Source organism: Oncorhynchus gorbuscha, linkage group LG05, assembly GCF_021184085.1.
Source record: "Oncorhynchus gorbuscha isolate QuinsamMale2020 ecotype Even-year linkage group LG05, OgorEven_v1.0, whole genome shotgun sequence".
In the NCBI taxonomy this organism is placed as follows: Eukaryota; Metazoa; Chordata; class Actinopteri; order Salmoniformes; family Salmonidae; genus Oncorhynchus; species Oncorhynchus gorbuscha.
In genome coordinates, this window is record NC_060177.1 from 68,467,004 (window position 1) to 68,493,873 (window position 26,870).

The window sequence follows — 26,870 nt, forward strand, 5'->3', positions numbered from 1 at the left end:
GTTTCATCAATGATTGCATCCAGGACTTATTTAATTATTTTTGCAAGTAGTAAGGCTATATCTTATAGTCATTATTAAGAAGACAAATTGGACGCCAGTTATCGATGAGCAGCACTTATTTTTTAGGCTTAGGTATCAGTGTTATTAACCCCTGACTCATTGTAGAAGGGAGAACATTGTTTTTAATACTCTCTAAAAAGACTTCAAATAGGAAGGGAGCTACTTGTTCAGAAGATAATTTGTCCAATTCTGATGTAATTCCATCAACACCTGTTGATTTATTGTTCTTTAGATGTTTGATAGACTCTATAATCTCTTCAACTTTTATTGGTTCATCACACTGTTTAGATTTGCAATGTACTGAAATTGCTGCTGGCCTGCTGCTGACGTCACTCACAATGCACTTTTGCAGCCATGCACGTGTGTTGTGACTTAGTGTGTGACAGAGAAAATTGTTTTTGTCATTTAGAGGGAAAATACGTGCATTTTAGCATTTGAGTCACTTTTCAAAAGTTTTTGAATACATTTTTAAAAGTAGCTAAATTGGTTGCTTAGGTGCTGTTTGAAAAGAAAGTTGCCAGGGTGGTCTGAAAAGTTGCTAAATCTAGCAACAAAATTGCTAAATTGGCATCACTGGGAGGTATGTGTTTAATTTGTGTGCTAGGATGCCACGAACCGCAATCCAAAAATGGAAAGTACTGTATGCGTGTCAAATTTACCCAATTCCCATTTTCATCAGGAATAATAAAATGGTAATGTAATCCCTTAAATTATGACTGTATGTTTGTTTTACTCCATGTGTAACTCTGTGCCGTTGTATCTGTCGAACTGCTTTGCTTTATCTTGGCCAGGTCGCAATTGTAAATGAGAACTTGTTTTCAACTTGCCTACCTGGTTAAATAAAGGTGAAATAAAAATAAATAAATAAACATCCCTTTATGTTATTTTCAATTAGATATAATAGACCCAAATTTAGTAATTTTGACCCCACCAGATAGTTACAATACTTAGCAGTATTTTCTTCAAACCCCTCACTAGTGAAAATCCATATATTTATGCAATAATCAAACCTCTTAAGTTTTTAATTTCAGGCAAGAAGACTTTTTTTGCATTGTTTCAGGTTCTGCTTTGATTTAGCCTAAATTAATGCATTATGGAATTGTTTGGACAAACCAATCATTATCTGTTCTTTGTGTCCCTTATGGAAGGTTCTAGTAGTTGAAACGCGTTGCAGTTGTTTGTCCTGATGTTCTAGTCTGACTGTACCCATATGTATTATTTTGTAAATATATTCTGTTAATAGTTCATTAAAGTTTGTCGCAATGTCCCGGCCGCCTACTCTTAATCTTTCTTTGGATTACTTGCCATTTAGGAGTCAATCTTCATCTCACTTTATGGTGTGTTGAAATAAATATTTTGTCTAACGTTACTTGTCTAACTCAATTATTTTTAAATATTTTTTTCCCCCAGCTGCAGTTCTACTCTGAAAGTCCATTCATCATGGAGACTAAATGCAACTGCAAAGCTGGCCCTGGACAGTGCAACCATTCCTTCAGTTTACTGTAAGCCATAGCTCATTACATTAAAATGAGCTACACATCTATTCCACCAACAGAAACCTAAACATGTTTGCCTCAAACATGGCACATCCGACGCGTACGTCAGGCCTGAAGTCAAAACATGTAAAAACAGTTAGATTATCGAAAGTAAAGCCACTGAGGAATAACAATGCTCCTGCCAACAAGGTCCGCAGGACTTGAGGGGATTGTGCCAAATATGTATTGTCCAGTCCCTACACCATTGCCCAGTAAATAGTTTGCTAGGATCCTTATGCAAAACCTTGCTGCAATAGGAAGCAACTGCCAAATATACACCTTGCTGGCCTCAAACTCAGAGCATACTTTTTTTGTGAAATGCAACAATTATTTCCTTGAGAGTCTGAAAAGTTGGTGGACATGAAGTCCAAGTTGGACCAATACTTTTTTTGAGCACTTCCTGCCAGCCCTGTGCAGGAATAAAGAAAAAATAAATCACACTGGTAGGTGGACAGGTGTGTCTCTGGTCAACACTCCAGTCCAGTTGGTGGCGGTAATGCACCTTAAAGTTGGTTGCCAACTGCCATATAAAATCCTCAGAAGAAGAATGTGGAATGGTGATACCCTGGTGCCATGGTAATAATAAATACTGGTGTAGTTTTTTCAGTGATATACAGGACTGGACTTTGAAATGTTTGTAATTCCAGTTACATGATTGAAGCTTAAAATATGTCTATAAATGGAGTTAGTCTATTTGATCTAAGCTTGAACTTTTAATGAACTGTGAAATTATTGATGCTGGAGACATGTATTTTGATAATTAAATAGTCATGTTTGAAAAGCATTTGTCATGGTATTCTTCTCAGGTAGAAATTCAGTATATCAATCTATTGTACATCACAGAAATACAGGGTTCTCCCTTAAGCATTACAGTGGCTCTGTACATTGAGTGTTAGACAAATGGATAAATGCTTACAATAAACAATTCTTCATTCATTCCCATATAGTGGAAGTGGGTAGAGCACAAGATACGTGTTCTTAAAAACAGTAGCTCTTGGAAAGTTGAGTACAGCACGTACAAACCACAGCTGGTTAACTGAACTGGCGAGTGTCAGGGGGATCACGCTATCAAATATGTCTTCTAAGCTTGGTAATCAGCTTTCAGGGTGTCAGTTTTTAACCCCCGTGTACAACATGATGAACCTGGGATCACACTGGAAACTAAACTGTTGCCTTCTTAGTTAGTCATTCTCCTTTGCTAGCCAATCTATTTCATCACGCGCTGCCTCCAGTGGCTCTTCCGTGGGCAGGGGCTTCTGTGTAATCATGCTTTGGGAATAGCAGCTCTGCAACCTGGCCAGCTCTAGGGGAGAAGGAGGGTCCGTCATGGTCTGGGACGGTGTGTCGGGGAGAAGGGCCTTGGTCAGGGAGGTGACCAAGAAACCGATGGTTACTCTGACAGAGGAACTCTAGAGTTCCTCTGTGGAGATGGAATAACCTCCCAGAAGGACAACGAGCTCTTCAGCACTCCACCTATCAGGCCTTTATGGTAGAGGTTCCAGACGGAATCCCATTGAGCACATCTGGGATCTGTTGGATCGGAGGGTAAGAGCTACGGCCATTCTCCCCAGAAATGTCTGGGAACTTGCAGGTGCCTTGGTGGAAGAGGGGGGGTAACATCTCACAGCAAGAACTGGCAAATCTGGTGCAGTCCATGAGGAGGAGATGCACTGTAGTACTTAATGCAGCTGGTGGCCACACCAGATACTGACTGTGACTTTTGATTTTGACCTCCCTTTTGTTCAGGGACACATTATTCAATTTCTGTTAGTCACGTCTGTGGAACTTGTTCAGTTCATGTCTCAGTTGTTGAATCTTGTTATGTTCATACAAATATTTACACACGTTAAGTTTGCTGAAATTAAACACGGAAGTTTATTTTTTTGCTGAGTTTACTATCTTAACTAGCTACCATCACACAACAACATGTTGGCTGTGCTTACTTCCGGGGTCATATGATTTCTCCAACCTCACTTTAATTTCAAAATGTCACCTGAAGCATGATTAAATTCAATGTTTGGTGCTGATGAAGTCTGCAAAGTTGAAGAAAGTGTGGAAAAGGTGGAAAAGAATAACAATGTCAACCATAGATGTCGCACTGATCTGGAACAATACACAAGAAGATGGAACCTGAGACCCTACGGCGTGCCAGAGGTGGAGAATGAGGATGTGCCAGGGGAGGATATCAGCATCTGCCAAGAAGTTATGCCTGCAGATGTAGCCGATGTGAAATGGCTAGCTAGTTAGCGGTGGTGCGCGCTAGTGGCGTTTCAATCGGTGACGTCACTTGCTCTGAGACCTTGAAGTAGTGGTTCCCCTTGCTCTGCAAGGGCCGCGGCTTTTGTGGACCGATGGGTAACGGTGCTTCGAGGGTGATTGTTGACGTGTGCAGAGCGCCTGGTTCGCGCAAGGGGACAGATGTAAAGTCTATACTGTGTTTCGTGATACCATCAACGTTGGTCGTCGCCTCGGCAAGAAGCAATAGCAAAACGATTCAAGACCAAGCGGTATCATCATCCTCTTCACTGCCAGATTCTACAGGGATGCTGTCTGGAAAGCTGCTAGGAAGAACGCCTTCCTTCAGGGCCGTGGTATGCGTTTCGTCGAGCATCTCAGCCCGGAGGACATAGAAAGAAGGAACAGGTTGTGGCCAACGATCAAGAAAGCACGAAATGAGGGAAAGGCTGCTTACTTCGTCGGAGGACGAGGCTTCATCAACGGTTCAGAAATCCATATTCCTCTCTAAAATCTCACCAGAAGGAACATAGATAATTCAACTGATAGTGTAAGGAAAACATCAACTCAAATTGTTCTAATGTAATGACCACCCAGAAACAGTGTTGCATCTTTTTGGCATTGTATTCATGTAAGAAAACTGTGGCAAGACATCAGTAGATGTATAATTGAACACATTTATGAAGATCTTACAATATTATGGAGAGATGTACTGCTTGGATTCTTTACCTACAATAGAAATCAGATAAATTGTTTCATGTAATTAATTTAATTATTATTTTGGACAAATTTCATATTCACAAATGTAAATTTACAAACAAAATACCACATTTTCTTAACGTCAAAAAGAAATTGAACTATTTTAAGACAATTAAATACTCTACTAACAAAAAAGCTGTTAGAATAATAAGTGTTTGTATGACCCTTAAGGTCCTTGTGTAATGTGATATTGTACCCCCTAGCCCAATTGTCCTTTGTATATTATGTGTATATATACTTGTGTTCCCACATGTACGTCCTGTATTGATTTGTTGTTCATTAAAATAAAAAAAAGTCTCGAACAAATGACTTCCTGTACAGCTGTGTTTGGTCCGTCAAAAATCCAAAGATCCCAATTTAAGTTCCACTACGTTAGCTCCGAGAATATGCCGTGGTGCAGATCAGCGACATCTGAAAAGCTTATTCGGGAGTTCCTGTACTCTGGTACCATTGTCAGGTCAGACCTGAATGTTTTACAAGGCCTTTCTTTTCGCGCATTACATGTGTGATTGTGTCGGGGTTTAGCGAAGTGTGTTCAATGAGCTTGCTTTTTCTTAGTGCGCAGTTCGAACGACGTTTTTAAGTGGCGCACACACAAACGACGCCAAAGCAAGCGTACTGTTGATCTGACTGCATCAATCTGAAATTAACAATTTGACGGACTATTATGGGATTACCATACCACCTGTTCGCAAAATTCCAACATGTTTTAGAGAAGTCTTTGTGCATTGTGTCGTAGTAGAGGATGTCAAAAAGAGCAATCTACAGTAGCTAACGTTTATAGGCAGATCTGTCATGTCGACAGGACTGCCTGTCGTTGGCTGGCGAACATGTGTCATGTTCAGCAAATGAAATTCGACTCATATGAACCAGGAATTATCTAGTCAACAGGTTTATTGAGCTAAATTGAGCTCCGCTGCTGCTTTGGATACATTAGAGTTTGTTAGGTATGGACATACAATATATTCAGAGTAAGTAAAGGGAAACGCATTTGATGTCCCAACAGTTCAGCCTTTTCTATGAGACTGTCAATATGTAATCACTTTGGAATTTTTTTCAGGAATAAAATTATGAAAAACTGGGGAGTCATTGGTGGAATAGCGGCTGCCATGGCTGCTGGAGTATATGTTCTATGGGGTCCAATTACAGACAGCAAGAAAAGGAAGAAAGGTAAGCTTGCCCAATGTCTGTGTAGGCAGTTAAATACGAGATCACGAATGTTATGTAGGTGGATGTTTATTAGTGCCATTGACTGTATACTAAAAAAAGTATCCACCATAGGCATGGTACCAGGCCTGCTGAACCTGGGAAACACCTGCTTCATGAACTCTCTGCTCCAGGGCCTGGCAGCCTGCCCTTCCTTCGTCAAGTGGCTGGAGGAGTTCACTAGCCGCAAAGGTGTGTCAGAGGGCGAGCCAGAGAAGGACCCCAAACTTTCCACAACACTCCTGCAGCTTCTCCAAGGTAGTGTTTGGTGATGGGCGAAGAAGGAATCAGAATCCCTGTACACTCAATTGTTAGACTCTGTGGTTGCAACCCAAGTGGCACCCTATACCCTATGGTGCACTACTTTTAACCAGGGCCCATGTAATGCACTATGTAGGGTACCATATGGGATGCACTCTGACAGTACATTCTCTGATTTGCAGCACTGTCAAATGACAACACTGGGGAGGAGGATGTGCTGGATGCAGGGTGTCTGCTGGAGGTCCTCAGACTCTACAGGTGGCACATCAGTTCCTTTGAGGAACAGGTACGTTATCCTTACTTGTTAAGTATTTGTGAGCATTTTGTCAGAGCATTCAAGTTAAAATGATAGTCTTAAATCTGTTCCCCATAAGAATTCTGCTCCACGTTCAAAACAAATGTAAAGGCAGCCCTTCCAGTGGAAGCTCACATCCACTACAATACTGTGGTACTTTCCAATGGAGCAGCAATAAATCCCCCTATGGATTTCACATGACTTGGCAGGGGTACAGCCATGGGAGGGCCTGGGAGGACCACCCACTGGGGAGCCAGGCCCAGACAATCAGAAAAAGGTTTTATTACAGACAGAAATACTCTTCAGTGCCACCCTCCTCCCAATGATCCCGCAGGTGAAGAAGCCAGATGTGGAGGGCCTGGACTGGTGTGGCTACACGTGGTCTGTGGTTGTGAGGTCGGTTGGACATCATGCCAAATTCTCTAAAATGACGTTGGAGGCAGCTTATGGTAGAAATTAACATTAAATTCTCTGGCAACAGTTCCGGTGGACATTCCTGCAGTCAGGATGCCAATTATACGTTTCCTCAACTTGAGACATCTGGCCTTGTGTTGTGTGACAAACTGCACATTTTAGTCACCTTTTATTGTCCCCAGCACAATGTGGACCTGTAATGATCCTGCTGTTTAATCAGCTTCTTGATATGCCACACCTGTCAGTTGGATGGATTATCTTGGCAAAGGAGAAATGCTCACTAACAGAAACAAATGTGTGTACAATATTTTGAGAGAAATAAGCTTTTTGTGCATATGGAATATTTCTGGGATTTTTATTTTATTTCAGCTCATGAAACACAGTACTAACACTTTACATGTTGCATTTTATATCTTTGTTCAGTCTATGACTGAGATATGTGGTCGTTCCACCTACCTACACTACATGACCAAAAGTATGTGGACACCTGATCGTCGGATATCTCATTCCAAAATCATGGGCATTATTATGGAGTTGGTTCTGCCATTTTCTGCTACAACAGCCTCCACTCTTCTGGGAAGGCTTTCCACTAAATGTTGGGACATTGCTGCAGGGACTTGCTTCCATTCATCCACAAGAGCTTTAGTGCGGTCGGGCACTGGTGTTGGGAGATTAGGCCTGGCTCGCAGTCCGTGTTCCAATTCATCCCAAAGGTGTTTTGATTGGGTTGAGGTCAGGGCTCGGTGCAGGCCAGTCAAGTTATTCCACACCGATCTCGACAAACCATTTCTGTATGGACCTTGCTTTGTGCACGGGGGCAGTGTCATGCTGAAACAGGAAATGGGCTTCCCAAACTGTTGCCACAAAGTTGGAAGCTCAGAACCATCAAGGAATGTCATTGTATGCTGTAGCGTTTAGATTTCCCTTCACTGGAACTAAGGGGCCTAGCCCGAACCATGAAACCAGCCCCAGACCATTATTCCTCCTCCACCAAACTTTACAGTTGGCACTATGCATTGGGGCAGGTAGCGTTCTCCTAGCATCCGCCAAACCCAGATTTGTCCGTTGGACTGCCCCCATTCTCATCGACGGGGCTGTAGTGGAGCAGGTTGAGAGCTTCAAGTTCCTTTGCATCCAAATCACCAACAAACTATCATGGTCCGAACACACCAAGACAGTTGTACCGGTACCCCTTGTATATAGCCTTGCTACTTTTATTTTACGGCTGCTCTTAATTATACACTGCTCAAAAAAATAAAGGGAACACTAAAATAACACATCCTAGATCTGAATGAATGAAATATTCTTATTAAATACATTTTTCTTTCCATAGTTGAATGTGCTGACAACAAAATCACACATTATCAATGGAAATCAAATTTATCAACCCATGGAGGTCTGGATTTGGAGTGACACTCAAAATTAAAGTGGAAAACCACACTACTGGCTGATCCAACTTTGATGTAATGTCCTTAAAACAAGTCAAAAGGAGGCTCAGTAGTGTGTGTGGCCTCCATGTGCCTGTATGACCTCTCTACCATGCCTGGGCATGCTCCTGATGAGGTGGCGGATGGTCTCCTGAGGGATCTCCTCCCAGACCTGGACTAAAGCATCCGCCAACTCCTGGACAGTCTGTGGTGCAACGTGGCGTTGGTGGATGGATGAGACATGATGTCCCAGATGTGCTCAATTGGATTCAGGTCTGGGGAACGGGAGGGCCAGTCCATAGCATCAATGCCTTCCTCTTGCAGGAACTGCTGACACACTCCAGCCACATGAGGTCTAGCATTGTCTTGCATTAGGAGGAACCCAGGGCCAACTGCACCAGCATATGGTCTCACGGGGTCTGAGGATCTCATCTCGGTACCTAATGGCAGTCAGGCTACCTCTGGCGAGCACATGGAGGGCTGTGTGGCCCCCCAAAGAAATGCCACTCCACACCATGACTGACCCGCCGCCAAACCTGTCATGCTGGAGGATGTTGCAGGCAGGAGAACATTCTCCACGGCGTCTCCAGACTGTCACGTGCTCTGTGTGAACCTGCTTTCATCTGTGAAGAGCACAGGGCGGCAGTGGCGAATTTGCCATTCTTGGTGTTCTCTGGCAAATGTCAAACGTCCTGCACGGTGTTGGGCTGTAAGCACAACCCCCACCTGTGGACGTCGGGCCCTCATACCACCCTCATGGAGTCTGTTTCTGACCGTTTGAGCAGACACATGCACATTTGTGGCCTGCTGGAGGTCATTTTGCAGGGCTCTAGCAGTGCTCCTCCTGCTCCTCCTTGCACAAAGGCGGAGGTAGCGGTCCTGCTGCTGGGTTGTTGCCCTCCTACGGCCTCCTCCACGTCTCCTGATGTACTGGCCTGTCTCCTGGTAGCGCCTCCATGCTCTGGATACTACGCTGACAGACACAGCAAACCTTCTTGCCACAGCTCGCATTGATGTGCCATCCTGGATGAGCTGCACTACCTGAGCCACTTGTGTGGGTTGTAGACTCCGCCTCATGCTACCACTAGAGTGAAAGCACCGCCAGCATTCAAAAGTGACCATAAGTGACATTGTGTTGTTTAAGTGTTCCCTTTATTTTTTTGAGCAGTGTATTTATTTTTTACTTAACACTTATTTTTCCCAACTGCTTGGTTGGTTAAGGGCTTGTAGTAAGTAAGCATTTCACCTGTTGTATTCGGCCCATGTGAAGCGTAACTCATCACTCCAGAGTCCAATGGCGGCGAGCTTTATACCACTCCAGCCGATGCTTGGCATTGTACATTGTGTTCTTAGACTTGCGTGTGGCTGCTCTGCCATTTCATGAAGCTCCCCACAAACCGTTATTGTGGTCATGTTGCTTCCAGAGGCAGTTTGGAACTCAGTGAGTGTTGCGACTTACCAGCACTCTGCGGTCTTTTTCTGTGCGCTTGTGTGGCCTACCACTTCGCAGCTGAGCCTTTGCACCTAGACGTTTCCACTTCACAATAACAGCACTTAAAGTTGACAGAGGCAGCTCTAGCAGGGCAGAAATTTGGATGAACTGAACTGTTGGAAAGGTGGCATCCTTTGACAGTGCCACGTTGAAAGTCACTGAGCTCTTCAGTAAGGCCATTGTACTGCCAATGTTTGTCTATGGAGATTGCATGGCGGTGTGCTCAATTTTATACACCTGTCAACAACGGTGTGGCTGAAATAGCTGAATCCACTAATTTGAAGGGGTTTCCACATACTTGTGTATCTTAGGATGAATGCACTAACTACATCACTTTGGATAAGAGCGTGTGTTATGACTTAAATGTGTAAGGTATATTGGTTTAATCTCTCATCCCTATTTACTTTTCTTAGGATGCACATGAGCTCTTCCATGTCCTCACCTCTTCCTTGGAGGAGGAGCGAGACCGACAGCCCAAAGTCACCCACCTCTTTGACATTCAGTCCCTTGAGGTACGTTGTCACTCCCTTTCCTTTTAATACTCATAGCCCTGCTAAGCTTAGTCTCTTTCAGCACAGTGTGTTTTTGATGTAAGTTAATTGTATTTTTGCCTTCTGACTTCTGTTCCTTTGTTTTTGTTATCAGAGTCTCCCAGATATAGATGATAAGACCTTAAGCTGCAAGAGTCGAGGTAAGAAAGCAAATAGTGGTGTGGAATATTATACTAGAGAAGTAGGTTTTGGGAAAATAGTGAAACTACTTTTGCTCTTCCAGGCCCTCTTCATCCTTTACGAAGTCCTTGGAAGTTTCCACATCCTTTCCATGGCCGCCTAACAAGCAATATGGCTTGCAAGCGTTGCGAACAACAGGTGATTAATGTATTTGATTATTTTTCATAACACGTGAATATCAGATATTTGGCAGTGTACTGTCATTAAATCAGCGGTTTGTTTGTGCTATTAATTCCTTTTCTTGTTTGCAGAGTCCAGTGCGATATGACTCTTTCGACAGCCTCTCCTTATCCATCCCTTCACCGCAATGGGTAAGCAGAATGGGTGACAGGACAAAAAATACATGACGGAAACCTTCAAATATTTCAGGTGAAGGTTTTCCTTGTACCATTGCTGGTACAAATATCATTATGTGTACACCAATGTTGCAGGCGCAAAAGCTTCCACGAGTTCAGGTTCTACACGACTATGTAAAATAATAGCTTGTGAGCTACAGTATATGCAATGTGCTGAGTATATTTCCCTTAGGGCTGGCCTATCTCTCTGGATCACTGTCTCCAGCATTTCATCTCTTCAGAGACCATTAAAGAGGTGGAGTGTGAAAACTGCACCAAGGTACTATTCTTCACTTTGTTGGTTAAGCAAAAGGAACTGTACTTCTGTGAGCCTATGGGTATGTTATTTTGGAGCTTAAGAATTAACCTTGTTTTGACATCATCTCTCCTGTCAGCTTCAACAAGGCACCTTGGTGAATGGGCATGTCCTGGAAAGCCAGAGGACAACCTTCATCAAACAGCTTAAACTGGGAAAGGTAATGGTCTTTCCCACTAACCATGTTTTTATGCAAGTAAAGTCAAAATGTACACAGAAATTGCTGTGATAGACACAGGAAGTTTCGGCACAATTTTAGAAATGCAGACGGATAATTTGTTCGTTCGACATGGTGGGATCTTTTTGTATTGGTCAAATTAATTATACAAGAAATGGCGGTGGAAACATCCTTAATGTGCAAATATTGATTAGATAACCATCATATCGAAGTGAACTTTGAGTCACACAATATTATGGTGTGTGGTCCTCCTACGACTCAGGAAGCCATGCAGTTTATTAGGCTATGCTGCCCAAAAAAGGCAAAACGCAGTAACTAAACATTTTTGACCAAATTCGTAATCTGTTGTAATGGCCAGGTATATTATCTGATTTAATCTTGGCATTTAGTTTCTTGACACAAGAACGAGCCAGTTGATCAGAATATATCATGGAGTATCAGAAATTCCTTTCTAGACAGAAAAAGGAAGTTACTGCCTTTTGTAGTGCAGTGCAGATAAAACAAGCTATGAACTTCACAGGGTGGTGAAAGTGCACGATGATGAGCTTGATGTTCCTTTCTAATAAATATCCAGGGTCGTATTTTCGCTAGTTGGAAATGCAATGGAAACACATTGGACTTTAGATTTTTATTCGGTACATCAATCATGTAACAAAGTGCTTATACAGAAACCCAGCCTAAAACCCTAAAGAGCAAGCAATGTAGATGTAGAAGCACGTTGGCTAGGAAAAACTCCCTATAAAGGCAGGAACCTAGGAAAAAAACCTAGAGGAACCAGGCTCTGAGGGGTGGCCAGTCCTCTTCTGGCTGTGCTGATTGGAGATAAGATTTTATGGCCATTAAGGCCAGATCGTTCTTCAAGCTGTTCAAACGTTCATATATGACCCACAGGGTCAAAAAATAATCAGTGGTTGAAGAGAGTGCAACATGTCAGCATCTCAGGAGTAAATGTCAGTTGGCTTTTCATAGCAGAGCATTGAGGTCAAGACAGCAGGTGCGGTAGGGTGGGAGAGAGATGGGGAGAGGGAGAAAACAACATGAAACGTAAGCAAAAAAAGTACATTTTGTGTGCACTCCATCACACAATGATTTTTATCTGCAACAAGTCAATTTGGTGGGAAAATGTGCATATTTTCTTTATACAGATTTTAGAATATTCACATGAAAATCTGTCACCAATTGGATGGAAACCTACCTATTGTGACCTACTTAATGATATGTGAAACAATTGCCGTGTACTAAATGGTTTCACTGCTTTACTGGTATCCCCTTGCACACATCACTATCAGATGCATTTGTCTGGCTTCAGGATATCCTTGTCCTCAGTTATGTGACATACTGTATACAGGTATATGACGGTGTGTGTTTGTGTGACTCCTCCCTCCAGCTCCCACAGTGTCTCTGTATTCACCTGCAGAGACTGACATGGTCTAATGAGGGTACGCCCATAAAGAGACAGGAACATGTCCAGATCTCAGAGTACCTGTCTATGGACCACTACAAACACCGCGCAACCATTCAGAGGCTCCAGGTCATCAACTGTACTCCCAAAACCATTAAAGCAGAGGATTCAGGAGAAGCTGCAGATAAGACCCCTCCCAATGGCAAAGGTACGGTGAAATCACTTAAATTGTCTTCCTGGAACTAAATTGCTTGTCTTATGACCTCTTGCCTTTTCAGCTTGAGAGGACTGAGACCTGTCATGATTGTTCTTAGTGTGTTCTTGGAAATTGGCCTTAGTTTATTTGGGATTTGTTTGAGGACAGATACTCTCATAATGTAATTGTTTTACAAACCCTTGAAAGGCCTTGTACAACACTAAGATCATACTGTATTCTACTTATTTTCAGATATAGAACACCATAACAACAACAAGCCTCTGTCCAATGGAACCTGTTCGTCTGTCTTTCTCCATTCTCCTGGGTTGAACCCACAGGTCAACCTCACATATGACTACAGGTAAACACAACCTGATAATCTTAAACAGCCTTTTCATATCAATAAAGAGAAGAACCAATTATACAAACTCAGTAAATTGTCTTGGAATTATAGTGTGTACTCTGATAACACTGTTGAATACACCATGTCTCTCCACAGCTCCTCAGAATACCACTTTCAACTGATGGCTGTGTTGGTTCACCATGGTGACATGAACTCAGGACACTTTGTCACTTACCGCCGCTGCCCTCCCTCGCCCCACAGCCCCTCTCCATTCAGCTCCCAGTGGCTGTGGGTTTCAGATGACTCTGTACGCAAGGCTAGTCTGCAGGAGGTGCTGTCCTCCAACGCCTACCTACTCTTTTATGAGCGGGTGAGACGGCTCCGTCTACTGTTGGAGTAGAGCCCCGGAACACTGAGCCAGACTGGACACCTACTCCCCTGCCAACCCATACCACCACAGCCATGTGTGCCACAGAAAACACCCCTCAGAAGTGTAATTCTCCTGCCCCAATGGCTTACCTGTAGGATTGTGCTTTAACAGTACAAAAGATTATGCTGATCTACTTTGACCTCCTGTCATATTAAAATCATGAATGTCCCCCTCGTCTTTTACAGCGATTTAGGAGGCACTGCCTTTTAGATCCCAGAGATTGCCTACCTGTAGGAATGATTGGACTGTTCTCAAAAACATCTCAGAATACTGGTAGTCGTTTCAAAAGATTTGCGTTACTTCAACCAAGATGTTTTAGGCTAAAATGGGTGTTACTAGATTAGGAAATGTGGAGGTACTTGATATGTAATCACTGTCTTCCATTTGTCTGGAAATAATCACTCAATATATCGTAATGTAGGTTTAATTAAAATAATGCAATGTTTCAATTGACATTGTATATAAGCTGCTGTATATTACATTTTTCTATGTGTGTAACAAATTCAGAATACTGTAATAACGTGCAGGTGGTTTGGATTGTAGTCTAGCTCCACATGCCTGCAGACCATTTACTTTCATGTAGAATAATTTCAGCAGTTGTTGCACAAGATCTCATTGTATCAAGCTAATGTGTATATTGCTATTTTTGTTCCTAAATGATATTGAAGCAACATGATAGTTTTACAACTCTTTTATAGAGCAGCGGAATTGGAATTGATAGCAATGTAACAAATTTACCCCAAATATTGTCTGATTTGCCAAAGTGTTTAAAGTTGTGGTGGCAGTGTGTACAACTACACAATCTGTGTGTATTGCTCAACAAGCATACCAGTTATAAATACTGCCATTTACTCACTCTCCTCCAAGTATTGAATTAGGATGCAACCTCTAAATAACCCTCTAACCCATTTTCTGATCAATTTGCACTAATGTATATTTTGAAGATTTGTGTGTGTGAGATCTGTCAAGAAGTTGATATTTTTCAAAGATAAAATTATGAAAATAAAAAATCTATAAGTAAAGAGTTACCATGACTGATTTTTATGAATTGGACCATGAACAAATTCAGAAACTAGTTGAATCAATATTGCAGTGGGGACAGTACGTCCCCTGACGTCAGCCACAATGAAGTGAGACTCCCAACGGAACATGTCTGACCCTCATTTCTTGCCGTCTTGGAGGATGCGTCTGAAGGTAAGGTTGATGCGGGGTGTGAGGACCCTCTTGCGGGCTGGCAGGCTGTGGTACCAGTGGGTGTTTGTGGGAGAGTTCATGAGGAGCAGGCTTCCGTGGGCCAGTTCAAGCTTCACCGGGTTGATCTGCCGTCGGCGCTGTTTTCCCCGTGACTCCCGGTGTCTGAAAACAAAGTCCCGGACCGCCCCCAGGGATACGGAGGCGATGGGACAGAGGGGGTCCAGTTCCCGCTCATCATCACGGTGCTCACCCATGTGATCATGTCCATCTTTGTACCTGAGAAAACCAGGAGCAGCTACAATGGAATCACAGTTTAACAGTCCTAGAGTGTATTTATCACACCGAAACCGTTTACTCCAAACAGAAAACGTTTTGCAACAAAAACTAGCTATTGGACTACTAACTATTGGACAAATTCAAGTAGGTCTCTCCCTGTTTTGCTCCATTTGCTTCTATTTGGTTCTTAAATGGTAAACTGTTTCCATTGCAAGACATAATGAATACACCCCTGTAGATGTAGAATCTTCTATAGCAGTGTAGACAGACTCACCTGTTAATCAGGACGAAGTTGAAGGTTTGCCCTGTTGCCTTTGTAACAGCATCACGAATGTACTCCAAGGTTGGAGTCCATGGGCTAGCCTGAAGACTCACTCCAGAATAGGTGTAGGTTAGTCCTGCGTCCCCACAAGACGCCTGCTTTCTGGGGACATTGTAAACCTTCCCAAACACCTGAATCTTTGTTTTATCTCCTGTAACAAAATAAGAATGGCTCATCTACATACCAAGAAGAAATGTATCTGAACTGTCACTGAATTGAGTGTGACAATTGTATACCTGTGAGGTAGACTACCTCCTCCTCCAGCTGTGTGTAGAGGCAGTCTGCTTCCTCTTTAGGAAAGAGTAGAGCATAGTCACAGTCCAGTCCCTCTGCTTCAATCTTCTGCCAAGACTGAGAGAACTCAGTCAAATAGGCATCCTCCTTCACATCCTCCTTTACAATCCCCTGATTGCATTCTTCCTCTTTACATTTTTTCAACACAGGTTCTCTCTGTTCATCTGTTGTCCCATCAATATAGCGCTTCCTGGTTTGACTCACAAATGTATCCATCAGCCGCCAACTTGCTCTGTGCTCAGCAACATGAGAAAACTTCCTTGTAATCATTTCCTAGACCAAGAATGAAAAGAGAACGCAGGAGTACGGATAACAGGAGGAATAGGCCTACAGATAAACGTATAGCATAGGATAATTAATTACTAAATACGTGAGTAGAAAGTTTACAACATATCATATACTTGGCCATTAGAGTTTAATACCTTGCTAATCTCAAGTATGAACATTGAACTATAACCATTGACGTAAACAGGTACAAAATGCACACTATGATGGACAGTGCCACCCGGGGTCCTTGGGACGTCCCTGCCCTTAAACCCTAACCATTACCTTAACCTCTACCCTTACCCAGCGTTTCCCAAACTCGGTCCTGGGGACCCCAAGGGGTGCACTCTTTTGTTGTTGTTGCCATAGCACTACACAGCTGATTCAAATAATCAATTTATCAAACTCGGTCCCCAGGACCGAGTTTGGTAAACACTGCCTTAACCATTTTAAATTTCAACTTCAATGGTTGGTCTTGGTGAATGGGTTGGCATAAAAAGTGAACGTCTAGCAACCCAGATATTGTGTGTTCAACTCTCATCATGGACATCTTTAGCATTTTAGCTAATTAGCAACTTTTTAACTACTTAATACTTTTTAGCTACATTGCAACTACTTCACATGTTAGCTAACCCTTCCCTTAACCTTGACCATTTCAGCTAACCTTTAACCTAACTCCTAAACTTAACCCTAACCCTAGCCTAGCTAACATAACATTGCACTATTGTAAATTCGTAACATATAACACGTTTTGAAAATGTATTATATTGTACGTTTTGCAAATTCATAACATATAATACGAATTGTAATTTGTAACATATTATACAAAATGGGTGATGGACAGCCACAAATGAATACATATCATACTAACTAGAGTGTCCAATTTACGTACAGAATAATATTTAAATGCTCTGAGACCATGTTGGATAGCGCGGACCACACTGTGACCGAAGCCCTGCGCGTTCACCTTACCATACGTCATCGCAAGTTGGCGGGAAATGTTCGGTCAGAGAAGTGGTTCAAAACAAGCGGGACTGTGTTCGTGCTGCTGAACAATAAGGAAAGCAAGCTCTAAGTCAACTACTACCAAATTAATCAAGGTTACTAAAATGATAGGGCAGAAAACTATAAATTATTTTTTTCCGCCCATTTCGAAGAAGAGAGCTTCGGGAGGGGAACATGAGAGAGAGGATGCCCAAGAACATGTGAGAATTAGCGCACTATTAATTTATAATAATTGTTTGCACGCGAGCTACATGAATACAAAACGGTGCAATTGTCTAACTATTTTAGGTAGCTAACATTCTGTACATTACAACTTTTAACCTAAAGTTGCATGTCTACACATTGAAATAAGGTGATATACTGTTTCACCAGCACGTACCTTGTTGTCTTTACGCTGTTATTACAATCTGCTTGCTAACTAACAAAATAATTGATTTAATTGTTACATTTTATGTGATAACGTTGAAAAGACCATACAACATGGGTTTCAAACCAGTATTCTAAACCATCTTCGACCGTAACACACAAATCCCGCGATATCTTTACCATCAGCGATTACAGGGGGTGGGGTCACTGGCGTCAGTGTTTAGGAAATGTCGTAGTAGATTTAGAACATGTTGCTAGCTGGCTAAAATGCTTGCAATGAATGTACCATATTGGAGACGTTCTCCAATAATGTTTTTAACTGCACCATTAACAGCCACACGTGTTTCACCAACCTTGCATTTTACTCAATATACCAAGGTTGGACGGGTGAAGAAGCTGAAGCTATCAGGCAACGGAACAACGGAGTCACCTTCTTCTCCAGTGTGTCCAGAACTGCTGGCCCGAATCGCCAAAAACAAGCAAGCTGCGTTGGAGAAACTGTCCGCCAGTAACACACCGGATGAATTTGGGGAGAGTTGGAGAAAGAGTTTGGTCTCTGAGTTTGGAAAGCCTTATTTCATAAACGTAAGATGAGTCTACCCATACATAGCTACATCGTACAGATTATCATAAATAGGCATAATCAAATTCCCTTCGCTCCTTACTGTTTCAGTTGATGTCTTTCGTTGATGGAGAGAGGAAACTCAACACTGTCTACCCACCCCCTCAGCATGTTTTCACCTGGACACAGATGTGTGACATCAAAGATGTAAGTTTAGGTGTTTGACAACAATGGCACATGTACAGTTTTTCATATTAAGGGGCAGAACCCGCTAATGTACAGTATGAGCCAACTCATAGGGTTAGACTGTACAAGTTATTTCCAGGGGGAAGAACCACTGCACTGCCCATAATGTTCAGAGCCATTTCTCCTTGGTACAGGTCAAGGTTGTCGTCCTCGGTCAGGACCCATATCACGGTCCAAACCAAGCCCATGGATTATGCTTCAGTGTGCAGAGACCTATCCCACCTCCACCCAGGTAGCCTACAGTATTATTACGTTGTAGACCATGTTGAACATATCCAGGCAAGGGGAATATGTTTCCTGCAATAAAATGTATGGTGTAATACATACAGTGCCTTTAGAAATGTCTTTTAAATGTATTTTTTTGTCAATGATCTACACAAAATACTTGAATGTCAAATATATATATATATATTGGTCAATACATGTTAGAATCACCTTTGGCAGTGACTACAGCTGTGAGTCTTTTTGGGTGTCTTTATTTTATTTTACCCCCTTTTTCTCCTCAATTTCGTGATATCCAATTGCAATCCTGTCTTGTCACTACAACTCCCAACAGGCTTGGGAAAGGCGTAAGTTGAGTCATGCATCCCCGAAACATGACTCGCCAAACCAAGCTTCTTAACACCAGCCCGCTTAACTCGGAAGCCAGCTGCACCAATGTGTCGGAGGAAACACCATTCAACTGACGACTGAATTGAATGGTGTACATTGCTCAAAATAGTATGCGGAATCATCTGGATATGTGTTATTGCAACAAAATTTCAACATTCACCTTCTGCTACCATTTCTGTCAAGCCGTCTACACATACAGTTTGAAGCATACGTTCAACGTAAGCACGACACAGCGCACTGCAACTGCCTCTGCAACGTAATGCTGCAAGGCAAATGTGTTCTATTGGAAATATTGGAAATGAATGTACTTCTGGTGTACCAGAATGCAATGATGCTGTCGGTGTGATCGAGGTGTAAAAATGAATCTTTCACTCAGCTCTTTAGAAGGTGCACAGCCCCCAGCCAGGCAGTGTGAGGTGGAATAGGTTAAATAGGATTCGTCGTTCTTTGTCTTGGTGCGATTTAATTGACCAACTATGAAACAAAACGGCAGAAATACTTTGAAGACAGCTACTGCGCCATTTATTTTAATATAAATGTGATCATACTTGACTTTTTATTCACATGTGAGTGAAATGCTCGCACTGTTGAGCCCTGACCCTCTGTCAATGTGGTTGGTGAAATAGACATCTTACACACCAATGCCAAAATCTACCCACATTTGGCAGGTGGCGGGTGTTAATTTTAGGCCCTGGTTGGGTTGGATTTGCCCCAAACATAACGCTTTGTGTACGGGACATGAAGTTAATTTCTTTGCCAATTTTTTTTTTTTTGCAGTTTTACTTTAGTGCCTTATTGCAAACATGATAAATGTTTTGGAGTATTTTTATTCTGTGCAGGCTAATTTCTTTTCACTGTTTAATTAGGTTAGTATTGTGGAGAACTACAATGTTTATTTATCCTTGGTTTTCTCCTATCACAGCCTTTAGTCTCTTTAACTGTTTTAAATTCCCTATTGGCGTCATGGTGAAATCCCTGTGCGGTGTCCTTCCTCTCGGGGCAATTGAGTTAGTGACTTTAGTGACTGGGTGTATTGATACCAGTGGAGGCTGCTGAGGGGAGGATGACCCATAATAACGGAGTAAATGGAATGGCTTCAAACACATGTATATCTATGTATTATTATATATATATACATATCTATGTATTTGATAATATTCCACTAATTCTGCTCTAGCAATTACCATGAGTCTGTCCTCCCCAAGTAAGGTGCCACCAACCAACTGTTATTGATACACCATCCGAAGTGTACTTAATAACCACCATTCTTTAAGGATATTCAATGTCTACCAATAGGGGCCCTTTGTGAGGCCTCCCTGGTCTTTGTGGTTGAATCTGTTTGAAATTCACTGCTCGACTGAGGGAACTTCGGTAATTGTATGTGAGATACAGAGATGTAGTAGTCATTCAAAAAATCATGTTAAATACTGTTATTGCACACAGTGAGGGCATTTAACTTATTATGTGACTTGTTAAGCACATTTTTTCTCCTGAACTTATTTAGGCTTGCCATAACAAAGGAGTAGAATACTTATTGACTCAAGACATTTCAGCTTTTCATTTGTAAAAAATTCTAAATAAATCAAAAAACATAATTCCACTTTGACATTATGGGGTATTGTGTGTAGGCCAGTGTAAAACAAATTATACATTTTTAATACATGTTTAAATTCAGGCTGTAACAACAAAATGTGGATAAAGTCAAGGGGTGTGAATACTTTCTGAAGGCTCTATATTTATCTGTGTGAAGGACATTTAGCTTTTTTGCCTTTATTTTTATTCGATATTGGTTTTAGTTTTTCATATCATTTAAACAGTTGCCACATCGTCAAATGTATTGCCTCTTCTCTTTTTCAGCTTGTTGAATATGTACAAAGAATTGGCGTCTGATATAGAGGGCTTCCAGCACCCTGGACATGGAGATTTAACTGGATGGGCTAAACAAGGTACTGTGGGCACAATAGTCTAGCACGCGTGTCTCAGGAGGGCATAATGTCTGCAAGTTTACGCTCCTCCCTTCTGCCTTATTGATCAATTAAAGTCATTGATTAGTTAGGAACTCCCCTTGCCTGGTTGTGTAGGTCTTAAGTGGACACTAATTGAAAGCAAAATCAAGAAAGCCAGCAGAGAGACGAGGAATTGAGTTTGACTAGGGCTGGGCGGTATACTGTATTTTACAATATGCCGGTATCGATGCGCGGACCGGTTTGGATTCCACTTTACTTTCTATAATGTTATTTCAATGTAAAAAAAAAAAAATCTATGAATATTGTTTGTGAAATGTGAGACGCTACGCCACCGTGTGTAGCGTCCGTTTTTATAGTTTACTCCACTACTTGAGTCATCTCCTCTCTCATTCCGCTTTCCACACATACCAAGCCCTGCCCCGTCACTCAAGGAGCGCAGTTGTTTTTGCTCGACCAAGAGACCACTTGCTTGATCCAGTCTGCATGGTCAATGCCGCACATGGAACACGATGTTGATAACGATGCTTATTTCCACTTTGCGTCTTAATATATTCCACAAGCGTAATATAATTACACAATTAGCTTGTATCGTACTGTGTAACTTCTTAGAAAGTTGTGGCTAAAATAAATCGTTTTAGCCTCTAATGCTAATTGCTAGCTCGCTAATAAATGTACTGAGTCAGAGCAAACGCAGTTAGCTAATATAGCCTGATTCCATTGATTGTGTTGGCCTAAATCAACATGTTTGTGCAACATTATCTTCTAAATTAAAGAATTATATGCAAAGCATGAATGCTATTTAAAATTTGTATTGGCGGATCGCAACCAACGGAAAGGTGCTTGCACCGCCACCTACTATACTGGAGTGTGAAGCCTGTTATGGCCCCCCCATTCATCTATTTCTCAGATCAAGCCCTTTGTTTCCGCCTACTGTTAAAGACTGTGAATTCATTACACTTTGAATTAAAAGGGAAAAGAAATCGCTCTACACCCATTAAACTCACCACTATTCCACTAATTGTCCCTATCTGATCCTACACCAGGCTGGAGGTCGGGACACTATCATTCAACACACTTTGTAACTCCTCTGCAGTAAAATCTATTTCCCTGCAGTTGCCACCACAACATCTATATTCTGTGGTTGACATTCCATTTCTGCAGGACAGTTGATAACCAATGGCTATGAACGCTAAAGAAGCCAATCTTACTGAAGTACATGTCATTTCTATTACTCTCCATTGGCCTCCGCTTACTCTCAGGGAACCTCTTAGGATCACTCGCCCTGGACCCATCTTCCTCTACTACTCTCTTCACAGCCTCAACATAAGACACCTTCTGTACTCCTCTGGCCCAGTCAACCTTGACCTGCCTTTCTCTCACCGGACTCTTCTGATCTCTAGCAACATTAACACACACAGCTTTTTCCACAGATATTACACATCTCTTTGTCTCATGCCCTTCTTTAGGAATCTCCCCCCTACACACTGCTGCGACATGACCATAAGCTTAGCACCTACAACACTGATCGGTTCGGGACAAAAGCTCACACAGGATAACTGACACATCCTAACTTGACTTTGTTGTGAAAGGACTGCATTAAAACTCAGCAGGACAAACCGTGTCTTCTGTTTCACCACGCTCGCCACCGGGTCTGCTTCGCACCAAATGGCGCTCGTCACAGACGCCAGGAATCTTCCATTTCAGTTGATCCTCAACACTTAACGCGATTCCACTTATCACTCCTTTTAGCGATGCCCTGCTCCTGAGAGCAAAGCAAGTCTTTTCCCGTGGTGCAGAGCGCCAGGTCCTTCTGGACGGACAACACACAAAAAAGCATTGAGTCCACTTCAAGGTACTTTCACAGATTCAACAGTACCCAAACTCTTCTCTACCTAACCTGACACCACATATGAATCAGCCAGAAGACAAGGATCTATTCTCTCAAAATCTCACTCACTGGGCCACAATGATCTTTATCATCATTGGGATAAAGCTCGACCTCGACGATCTTCACCACACCTGCCACCGCAGGTAATCCATTCTCTCGTCAGGTAAAATTTCTGAGCTACTGTGGTACGTTGTTTTTGCTTTTTGTACTTGATGTCAATCTTCTTCACCATACCGCTTCCCTCTACACTCCACTCCTTTCCTTCTTCCTCACTGTCCAATTCCACATCTCCATGCTCTTTCCGGTCCATCCTCTGTAGTAGAAAACTGTACAAATGGTTCTTGTATCCGCATGAATAGAAGTAGCAACGAAAAAAACATTTAATGTAGTCAGATTATAGGGTCCCCAATGAAACACTGACCAACACATTGGTTACTACCCTGTCACAATAACTCCTCATTCTATTTCCATTCCAACAGTTCACCCAAGTGTTTTGATGTAAATCGCTAGTCAAATTTCAATTGCAATATTTGGTTAAAACTAAGGCCAAGATTGTTTTTCTCATATTTTTTTATTTTTTTTATTTCACCTTTATTTAACCAGGTAGGCTAGTTGAGAACAAGTTCTCATTTGCAACTGCGACCTGGCCAAGATGAAGCATAGCAGTGTGAACAGACAACACAGAGTTACTCATGGAATAAACAATTAACAAGTCAATAACACAGTAGAAAAAAAATGGGCAGTCTATATACAATGTGTGCAAAAGGCATGAGGAGGTAGGCGAATAATACAGTTTTGCAGATTAACACTGGAGTGATAAATGATCAGGTCATGTACAGGTATAGATATTGGTGTGCAAAAGAGCAGAAAAATAAATAAATAAAAACAGTATGGGGATGAGGTAGGTGAAAATGGGTGGGCTATTTTCCTATAGACTATGTACAGCTGCAGCGATCGGTTAGCTGCTCGGATAGCTGATGTTTGAAGTTGGTGAGGGAGATAAAAGTCTCCAACTTCAGCGATTTTTGCAATTCGTTCCAGTCACAGGCAGCAGAGTACTGGAACGAAAGGCGGCCAAATGATGTGTTGGCTTTAGGGATGATCAGTGAGATACACCTGCTGGAGCGCGTGCTACGGATGGGTGTTGCCATCGTGACCAGTGAACTGAGATATCATGCAACCCAATGTGGAAATGATCTCAAATGAGTGCAGGAAATGCAGAAATGGATGAAAATACTGAATTATTTTTGGTTGAAGTTTGTTTTACACTGTTCAACTCATTCAGAATGGAGAAAGACCCATTGACATATCTTAAAGTGTATGTGTTGCCACCCTAGGGTCATGCACTACTCATAAAGGAAATGTAGAACTTTTTATTATTCCAAAACATCAAATACCGTCCCAATTTGTTGTGATATATTTTGGCTTTATAGGCCAGCTCTAAGTTTGGCACCCCTGGTTTGGCTATAGACATACAGTATAAATATCATAGACTCCTGATGCAATATCTTAGGACTGTCATGAATGCAGGCACTATTAAGGATCATGCAGATAATCAGAACAAGTAAATTGAAGTATGAATTGGACATTGATGAACTTCAATGCGCAGTTATCAGGAGCTAACTGGCGTAATGCTTCTCTTTCCAGGTGTCTTGCTGCTCAATGCTGTGCTGACCGTCCGAGCTCACCAGGCCAACTCTCACAAAGACAAGGGCTGGGAAACTTTCACTGATGCTGTGGTGCAGTGGCTCAGCTCCAACCGGGAGGGCCTCGTCTTCATGCTGTGGGGGGCCTATGCTCAGAAGAAGGGAGCAGCTATTGATAGGGTTGGTTGAATGTAATATTGTATTAATAGTGAAACAAACACTTTTCTATTCTTGACACAATCCACTGACTTCAGCTTAATGGTCTTTTTTCTTTATCCTCTGTAGAAACGTCACCATGTCCTTCCCACTGTACACCCCTCCCCTTTATCTGCTCATCGAGGCTTCTTTGGATGCAAGCACTTTTCCAAGACCAATGAGTTGCTGGAGAAATCAGGGAAGGAGCCCATAGACTGGAAGGCACTTTGAGATGTCCCACACAGCCTTATTTTCATGGTGGGGATTCCAAAATGCAACTCACTAGATTTGTCACTACTGCTACCAAACCATAAGCTTATGGTATTATTTTTGTTATCAAATATCTGGGTGACATGTTTGTAAATGTTTACTGCAGTGGGCAAGTTCATACTAATTTCCTTTATTGGCAGATTATAGTTTTCACTCTGGTTTGCAGTTTGCACCCTTTTTAAAATGTAATTGGATTTGATCTACATTCAAGCTAAGTAATACCTCAAGTATCACTTTGTTATGTCAACATAGCAGTTATATCAAGGTTTCACAAACTCAGTCCTGGCCCCACCTCTGGGTGCACATTTTGGTTTTTGCCTTAGCACCACACAGCTGATTCAAGTAATCAAAGCTTGATGAGCTGGTTATTTGAATCAGATTTTTCTTTTTTAGGAAACCCAGGACTGGGTTTGTGAAACCCTGAGCTAAATGTGGCTGGTCTGTAAATATGTAATTATTCTGTTCTTGATTTTTAGTACATTTTTTATGCTTTTCTACTTTAAAAATAAACGTACTGTTATTCAAGGCTGTTTTATGATACTGTAATCAATATGAGAAGAATCTATTTAGAATGTTTCCTCTGGGGTTGATGTCTCTGTCAGGGTTTCCCAAACTCAGTCCTGGGGACCTCATGGGGTGCATGTTCTGGTTTTTGCCCTAGCAATACAGAGTTAATTATGAAATATTAAACTATTCATAAGGGTTGAGATATTTCAATCAGCGGTGTAGTGCTAGGGTACCCCTTGGGGTCCCCATAATCAAGTTTGGGAAACTATGCTCCAAGTTGACATGATTAAAATTAAAAAGGTAATATGCTGCATGAAGTGGGGGGGGGGGGTCGATTGCCCGGTGTTTTGCACCATTTGAAAGTTGATTGCATTTGTTTTGGAACCGGGCCTCGCGGGTTTGAGCCTGGTGCCCAAGGATTCTGTTTTCAAATGCAAAACTCATTGCTTTATCCTTCTACCCAATGAACACTTGTTGACTAAACGTAGGTGACTCTGCTAGCTAGCCAACAGCTAGCCAACGCTAGCCAACGTCTTCTGTATAGAACTCAACTACCCGGTCGCATTCACAGGTTGTATCACATTTTCACTTCATTTTCATTACAGTACAACGGTTTGATTTGTTTGATCGTAGCTAGCTACTTAGCTAGCTACATAGCCGTCTTTGTATCAAAGATAATTGTGTAGTCTAGAGCGATTTTCTAGGTTCGCTAGCCATCTATTGTCGTTCTTTTAACGCAATGTAACGTAAACAACACTGCTAGCTAGCCTGCTAGCCCCGAATAGCAACACTGCAGAAACTATTACACTCAACGGAACGACTTGATTAGTGTAGTGTCAACAACGCACCCACTGCCAGCTGGCCTACTTCAGCAGTACTGTATCATTTTAATCATTTTAGTCAATAAGATTCTTGCTACGTAGCTTAACTTTCTGAACATTCGAGACGTGTAGTCCACTTGTCATTCCAATCTCCTTTGCATTAGCGTAGCCTCTTCTGTAGCCTGTCAACTATGTGTCGGTTTATCCCTGTTCTCTCCTCTCTGCACAGACCATACAAACGCTCCTCACCGCGTGGCCGCGGCCACCCTACTCTGGTGGTCCCAGCGCGCACGACCCACGTGGAGTTCCAGGTCTCCGGTAGCCTCTGGAACTGCCAATCTGCGGTCAACAAGGCAGAGTTCATCTCAGCCCATGCCTCCCTCCAGTCCCTCGACTTCTTGGCCCTGACGGAAACATGGATCACCACAGACAACACTGCTACTCCTACTGCTCTCTCTTCGTCCGCCCACGTGTTCTCGCACACCCCGAGAGCGTCTGGTCAGCGGGGTGGTGGCACCGGGATCCTCATCTCTCCCAAGTGGTCATTCTCTCTTTCTCCCCTTACCCATCTGTCTATCGCCTCCTTTGAATTCCATGCTGTCACAGTCACTAGCCCTTTCAAGCTTAACATCCTTATCATTTATCGCCCTCCAGGTTCCCTCGGAGAGTTCATCAATGAGCTTGATGCCTTGATAAGCTCCTTTCCTGAGGACGGCTCACCTCTCACAGTTCTGGGCGACTTTAACCTCCCCACGTCTACCTTTGACTCTTTCCTCTCTGCCTCCTTCTTTCCACTCCTCTCCTCTTTTGACCTCACCCT

At 42.3% G+C, this 26,870-nt stretch overlaps 3 protein-coding genes across 10 annotated transcripts; 2 read left to right on the forward strand and 1 right to left on the reverse strand.

The window, feature by feature from the left end:
• The first annotated feature begins 4,891 nt into the window (after nucleotides 1-4,891).
• usp30 (ubiquitin specific peptidase 30) lies at nucleotides 4,892-14,643 on the forward strand. 5 transcript variants are annotated; one of them, XM_046350902.1, is made up of 13 exons: nucleotides 4,892-5,046; nucleotides 5,650-5,759; nucleotides 5,871-6,053; nucleotides 6,239-6,342; nucleotides 10,098-10,196; nucleotides 10,330-10,375; nucleotides 10,459-10,553; nucleotides 10,667-10,726; nucleotides 10,944-11,030; nucleotides 11,146-11,226; nucleotides 12,632-12,854; nucleotides 13,095-13,203; nucleotides 13,342-14,643. In XM_046350902.1, exons 1-13 carry the CDS (start codon nucleotides 4,895-4,897, stop codon nucleotides 13,583-13,585), a joined length of 1,593 nt encoding a protein of 530 aa, XP_046206858.1. In that variant the 5' UTR covers nucleotides 4,892-4,894; the 3' UTR covers nucleotides 13,586-14,643. The 5 variants fall into 5 exon arrangements, with proteins under 5 accessions (XP_046206858.1, XP_046206859.1, XP_046206860.1 ...); XM_046350903.1 differs by having other exon boundaries at nucleotides 12,662-12,854; XM_046350904.1 differs by having other exon boundaries at nucleotides 4,941-5,560.
• Nucleotides 13,876-17,642, reverse strand: alkbh2 (alkB homolog 2, alpha-ketoglutarate dependent dioxygenase). Of its 3 annotated transcripts, none has more exons than XM_046350910.1 (5): nucleotides 17,350-17,642; nucleotides 16,938-17,010; nucleotides 15,644-15,974; nucleotides 15,360-15,558; nucleotides 13,876-15,085 (listed from the first exon to the last, which is right to left on the reverse strand). In XM_046350910.1, exons 2-5 carry the CDS (start codon nucleotides 16,938-16,940, stop codon nucleotides 14,776-14,778), a joined length of 843 nt encoding a protein of 280 aa, XP_046206866.1. In that variant the 5' UTR covers nucleotides 16,941-17,010; nucleotides 17,350-17,642; the 3' UTR covers nucleotides 13,876-14,775. The 3 variants fall into 3 exon arrangements, with proteins under 3 accessions (XP_046206866.1, XP_046206865.1, XP_046206868.1); XM_046350909.1 differs by having other exon boundaries at nucleotides 16,938-17,013; XM_046350912.1 differs by lacking the exon at nucleotides 16,938-17,010 and having other exon boundaries at nucleotides 17,350-17,641.
• On the forward strand, nucleotides 16,941-25,252 carry LOC124036383 (uracil-DNA glycosylase-like). 2 transcript variants are annotated; one of them, XM_046350908.1, is made up of 7 exons: nucleotides 16,941-17,170; nucleotides 17,715-17,921; nucleotides 18,010-18,105; nucleotides 18,279-18,376; nucleotides 20,614-20,702; nucleotides 24,259-24,437; nucleotides 24,543-25,252. In XM_046350908.1, exons 1-7 carry the CDS (start codon nucleotides 17,075-17,077, stop codon nucleotides 24,681-24,683), a joined length of 906 nt encoding a protein of 301 aa, XP_046206864.1. In that variant the 5' UTR covers nucleotides 16,941-17,074; the 3' UTR covers nucleotides 24,684-25,252. The 2 variants fall into 2 exon arrangements, with proteins under 2 accessions (XP_046206864.1, XP_046206863.1); XM_046350907.1 differs by lacking the exon at nucleotides 16,941-17,170 and having other exon boundaries at nucleotides 17,526-17,921.
• Nucleotides 25,253-26,870: the final 1,618 nt, after the last annotated feature.

Bases quoted from the DNA above. Each gene is read 5' to 3' on its own strand.
- alkbh2 (XM_046350910.1), bottom strand. The intron at 15,559-15,643 runs GTATACAATTGT...ATTTTGTTACAG, and splicing joins GGAGGTAGTCTACCTCACAG to GAGATAAAACAAAGATTCAG. The intron at 15,086-15,359 runs GTGAGTCTGTCT...TGGTTTTCTCAG, and splicing joins AACTTCGTCCTGATTAACAG to GTACAAAGATGGACATGATC.
- LOC124036383 (XM_046350907.1), top strand. From the start codon at position 17,604: ATGCTTGCAATGAATGTACCATATTGGAGACGTTCTCCAATAATGTTT. The intron at 18,106-18,278 runs GTAAGTTTAGGT...TCCTTGGTACAG, and splicing joins AGATGTGTGACATCAAAGAT to GTCAAGGTTGTCGTCCTCGG. The intron at 18,377-20,613 runs GTAGCCTACAGT...TCTCTTTTTCAG, and splicing joins CCTATCCCACCTCCACCCAG to CTTGTTGAATATGTACAAAG.
- usp30 (XM_046350902.1), top strand. From the start codon at position 4,895: ATGACTTCCTGTACAGCTGTGTTTGGTCCGTCAAAAATCCAAAGATCC. The intron at 10,727-10,943 runs GTAAGCAGAATG...TATTTCCCTTAG, and splicing joins CCATCCCTTCACCGCAATGG to GGCTGGCCTATCTCTCTGGA. The intron at 13,204-13,341 runs GTAAACACAACC...GTCTCTCCACAG, and splicing joins AACCTCACATATGACTACAG to CTCCTCAGAATACCACTTTC.